The 5416-nt window shown below is 40.1% G+C and overlaps 1 protein-coding gene across 1 annotated transcript in view; it reads right to left on the bottom strand.

Moving 5' to 3' along the window:
• rnft1 (ring finger protein, transmembrane 1) overlaps positions 1–5190 on the bottom strand; it is a 13304-nt gene extending 8114 nt beyond the window's left edge. Inside the window, exons 1-4 of the mRNA XM_024261304.2 lie at positions 4980–5190; positions 872–1329; positions 724–800; positions 553–653 (exon numbers count right to left, since the gene is read on the bottom strand). Coding sequence (XP_024117072.1) covers positions 553–653; positions 724–800; positions 872–1329; positions 4980–5005 — 662 coding nt within the window. The 5' untranslated portion in view covers positions 5006–5190. The remainder of the gene's footprint in view (positions 1–552; positions 654–723; positions 801–871; positions 1330–4979) is intronic.
• Positions 5191–5416: the final 226 nt, after the last annotated feature.

Genomic DNA, 5416 nt, shown 5'->3' with positions numbered 1-5416 from the left:
GACATGTGATCAAGCCTCCAACAATGATTGGCGGAGACAGCTAAAGGGGGCGGGACTTTTCTAAAAGCTGAGTTTGAGGCTAGTTTTGCGGCTGGATTGCGGTAACATCATTCTGATCAAAGAGTCATTTATAGAATCAAAGAAAAATGTCTTTTACGATCTTGGATATTCCAAACTATCTACCAGGGTTACATCAGGGCCAGTTTGGATGAACACAGAGCAGATATCATAGTGATGGTAAATGTTTTAGATATATGAAAATGGGTAATTTCCTGCGGCACACCAGACCATCTCTCACGGCACACTAGTGTGCCGCGGCACACTGGTTGAAAAACACTGTTATAGAGAATCATGAGAGGAACATCTATTTCTGTTGATCTTGACATTTGAAATGATTGTCATTCCAAACTACAGCACAAGATCTCTGTTTATCAAACACACCCAAGTCTTTTTCCGGTCCATGAGGCGTCTGTCTTTCGGGTTTTGTCGGTGTTTTCTGTGACTGTGTGTAAAGGAGAGTCAAACAGATCATTTGTGTGAGCTGGATCTTACCATTGGTAAAGTTTCTCTGGGAGAAAGGTGTAGTAAAGCAAGAGAGTGGAGGAGGACAGGAAGACGATCAGCCACAAACACTGCAGCTTTGAATGACGACCCTAAAGATGCAAATGGTGAAGTTTAGGAAACATCTACACCCATTCAACCATCATTAATTCTTTAACTCACCTGAAGAAATACTTGAATTTGAATATTTTTATTGACATATAAAAACGTTGTAAAGAGGCCAACCCCAACTGTTAACCCTGATAAGTGAAAAAATGATTATAAATGCTCTTTTAAGTTGATATTTGTGATAAAAGTAACGAGTTCTTACCTAAAACATGCTGGATGACTAGTTTAGCACACAGTATGACCAGGAAAGGAAGACTTCTTTGAATCCAGCGAAACAGACAGCGGAGTTCAGACAGGGAGCTGCTGGGCTCTCCGGAGTCCGGATCTGAGTCTGGAGCATCAAGATCATGGTCTGAGCTGGAGCGGGGCAGACCCTGATCGTGTCCATGTGAGTGTGAATGCGAGTGGCTCTGGGAGTGGACCCGGGATCTCCTGGATGACGCGCCTCCTCCAGACTCCCCTCCAGTCATGGAAACGTGCACTTCGTCCAAGGACTTGTCGGGAATGGCGGTTGTGGCAGCAGAGGTGCCTGGAGTCCTGGTGAGCAGCTCTGGCTGCAAAGTTAGGGATAAACCGTGTCCTGTCTGACCCCCTCCGTCAATGGAGGAAGGCTGCATTACCGTGGAGGACTCTCGGAGTTTCACTTTTCCTCTGGAAGTCCTTTGGTGACACAAACGGCACATAAGAACACAAAAAGGAGTGAGATTGATTTCTTTTTATTTTCAAAAACAAAATAGTTAAACAATACAATCACATTTTGATCCTTTTTAAAGATGTTGCCAGTGATATTTTATGGGCTAAGGAATCTTTTAAATAACAAAAACGAAACATATTCATAAATACAAAGTTGTATCCTTAAGGACAGAGTTCTGTTGGCTGTCAGCAGTGCCACTACTTAGTGCAGAATTGTTGTGACAGAACAAAAATTAAATAATTCAAGTGGTGACAGCTATCTACCTCTAAAAGAACGTCACACCAAAGGATGATCAATATAATGTTTTACAGCCTCTCTCAAAATTGACCTAATTTTTTGTGCACTTTTCTCTCACTTGAAAAGGGCTGAGCATCCAAAATTGAAGGCTGATTTACTCAGACTGTCATTTGAGATTATTTTTCCAATCTTTATCTATTTTCCATTTGCTCAGTCAGCAGTTAATAGGTAAAAACCTTAAAACACACATAATAATGGCAAAAGAATAATTCTAAGTGCTTCAATTAATTGGCATTCTCCCTAATTTTACAGTGAATTCATGTACTTTATTTTAATTACATTTAAATTTAAGTTCATACATCAAATCCTGTTTTTTTATTTAAGAATTGCTTTAAATTAACATTAGCAACAAGTAATTGCATTGTTTGAAAACGTCACATTATAAATTTACCAGAGTTACACCGTACACCAGCAGGTTAAACAATGAAGTGCATGAAAACGAAAATTCCGACGGTACCTGAAGTGTACACAAACAATTGCGAAGCGCGTGCCTAGTTCCCACAGCAAACAGGAAGTAAGTGATCGCTGTCATTCTAGCGCTCAGACAAAGTCACTTCTTACCATCTGCCTCTACTACAGATGGAGGATAAATGCTGACAGGTAGAAATGCTTCACACACGCGCTACAGAGCCTGTATCTCGCCGGTGCTTCTCCAGAACAAGAGCGTGCATCGCTATTAAAAGTCAGACGCAGTGCGCCCATCTTCACAATGGTTCCGCCGCGCGACTCAGAACCACAGCCTCTTCAAATGAAAATATAATATCGATACTTGGTGAGAACCCATCAAGAATCGATCGCAGGACTAAATATCGCGATATATCGCAATATCGATATTTTGGCACACCCCTAATGTTTACTACTGTTAACATTGAATTTTACACATAAATCAAATTCAGTTGTAGTCATTGCTTGCCAAAGACATAGTATTACTGATTTCAGCAATGTTGCACAAAAGTGTCTAATTTGTTGGACAAAATAAAAAAAGTTGTTTATTATGAATGTGTTTAAGCTAAACAAATGAATGGGCATATATTTTCCCCAAAAACACGTTCTTCTATATAATGTTAGTTATTAGAGAGGATTTTTACCAATTATCGCAGTATTATTGATATCGTGAGCCATGTATCGCGTATTGTATCGTGAGGAGCCATATTCGTGATTTCTAAGATCACTGATTTGCAATATTTAATTCAGACGAAGAAAACAAAGACGTTCATGGATCTACAGTGGCGTTTGAAAATTTAGGCACCCCAGGTAAAATGTTATTTCATTGTGCATAAAGAAGCCGAGGAAAGATGGAAAAATCTTCTAAAAGGATCAGTTTACAGATGGGACATTCTTTTAACATGTCAAAAAATTAATCTATTTTTCCATTATTTACCCTTCTAAAATAACAAAACTTCAAAGGTTGAATGCTGTGGTGAGGATGCAGAAGGGGTTTTCTTCTGCTGACTCTTGACAATAGAACAGTGCAGCACAACTCCAGAGTCTACAGGTCTTTCTGGAGGATCCTGCAGTCAAACCTGAGTTTAGAGTTCTCACAATCCTGAGAGTTTTCTTGATCTTCCAGATCTTTAGCTTCCACTCTTCCTGTTAACTGACATTTCTTAATGACATTCCAAACAGAGGACACTGGAATCTGAAAACTCTTTGCTATCTTCTTACAGCCTTCTCCTACTTTATGAGCATCAACTCTTTTCAGTTTCAGTCTTCCAGACAACTGTCGGAAGAACTCATGATGCTGATTGGTGGAGCAAGGTCACATGACTCTGATTATTTAAAATCTTTCAGACTGAAATCACCTGTCTTTGCAAACCATGATTGTGAACAATCCATGAAACGCTCAGGTCTGAGCTTTTCCAAGGGGGGCGGAGCTTGCTACAAACTCTGCAGGGGGCCCTAACTTTTACACACACCACTATTTAGTTTTATATTATTTTGAAAGGGTAAATGATGGAAATAGTCTTTTTTTGAAATGTTAAAAGAATGTCTCATATATAATCTGATGCCTTTAGAGTATTTTTCCATCTTTCTTTGGCTTCTTTATGCACAATAATATAACATTTTACCTGGGGGAGCCCAAACTTACAATCCCCTTTGTCGTGGGGCGGCCGTGGTGCAGCGGTAGGGCGGTCGACTCCTGATCAGAAGTGAGCGGGTTCGACTCCCGCCTTGCCCGCCCATGTGTCGAAGTGTCCTTGGGCAAGACACTGAACCCCGAATTGCCTCTGGTGGGAGGCTGGTGCCAATGTTCGGTACCGGAGCCACCACCAGTGTTTGAATGTGTGTGTGAATGGGTGAATGGGTCTGTGACTGTGAAGTGCTTTGGGCCCTCAAAGGAGGGTAGAAAGCGCTATACAAGTATACGCCATTTACCGTTTGTCTGAAAGTGGATGCATCACAATGCAGCAGAGCAGGGACCTTGTGGCCCGCCAACTGTAGATTGTGCATGACGGCAACAAGCTTTTTCAAACTGTACTTTTGTCTGCTTCTGATTCACAATGATGAAGAAATAGTCAGAAATGTTATTTTAATCTTAATTTTCTTAACATACGTCCTCCATCATCAGAAAAAAGCTACTAGCTCACATTAAAAACACCAAAACAATTATTGGTTGGTTTATGAAAAATCGTATCAATTCCCATCCCAAGCATTACTATATTATATGTACACATTTTCACACATTAAACAATTATTATTCACACACACACAAGAGAATTAAAGGGAAAAAAAGCATCAAGGGACCAAAACAAAGTCACAAAGTCATAATTGTACGTGCAGTGTCCCTTGGGGATTCCTATATTCTAATTATGTTTCCAAAATGTTGTATTTATTTTCCTCCATGTTATTAATCAACTTCAGCTACAGTCAGAAATGAACTTTAGGGGGTTGTCCTCACACGAGGTTGCTTGTTAACATTTTCCTTTCTTAATAAACATCGTCTTTCATTGTGTTTGTGTATGATTGCAGACAGGCGTGTTACAGAAACTGTTTTTCATGAGAACATCAAGGCTGAACTTTTATTTTTTTTAAAACACTATACAAATGTACTGGAACACCCTTAAGGAAAACCGTATTGACACCTTTAAGCTAACTTAAGGCCTGTCATCGTTTTTAAGGGAGACTGACAACAGTTTATCATCTAAAGAAACAGAAAAAGGAAAGAAACGCTCCACCTGTCGCAGGGTGGCCGCTAGAACGTCCAACCAGCTCAAAAAAGCTTCGTGACAGATGACGACGGCTGCATTCCGTCACTGCCGGAGCTAGCCGTTAGCCGTTCACACCGAATGTTCTCCGAGTCCTTTCCGCTCCAGCTTACCTGTCATTCTGCACCCGGAGTTTCATGGCAAACTCTTGGTCTCCATGGAGGACAAAAGCCAGGACACCAAAACCAAACCAAAGAAAAATAAAACCAAAAAGCAACACGGGGCTTTGAGCCGTGAAGCTAAGCTCAATGAGACATTTTTGACGCTGACTGGACGTCTGTGAGCTGACTTCTTCTACTGACGTCTTACCGGGGAGCAGGTGAAAACGGTGCTTTGCTGCCATCTAGCGTCAATTTGTATTGTTGCAGTCAAAGTGCCAGAGATTTTAACAATTATTCTACTAAATATAAAAAGAATAACTGTTCAGTTGTTAATTTTTAAGTTAAACATAAAATTAATTGATAAAGAGCATTCGGGAAAATTAATTAACATCTTGTCATAAAAAAACATTGTGCAGTGTTGAAACAATAGTTTCTCCTTTATCATTATT

This window comes from Oryzias melastigma, unplaced genomic scaffold (genome assembly GCF_002922805.2).
Source record: "Oryzias melastigma strain HK-1 unplaced genomic scaffold, ASM292280v2 sc00259, whole genome shotgun sequence".
In the NCBI taxonomy this organism is placed as follows: Eukaryota; Metazoa; Chordata; class Actinopteri; order Beloniformes; family Adrianichthyidae; genus Oryzias; species Oryzias melastigma.
Note: the sequence above shows the minus strand (reverse complement) of the source record. Positions and strands in the feature narration are given on the sequence as shown.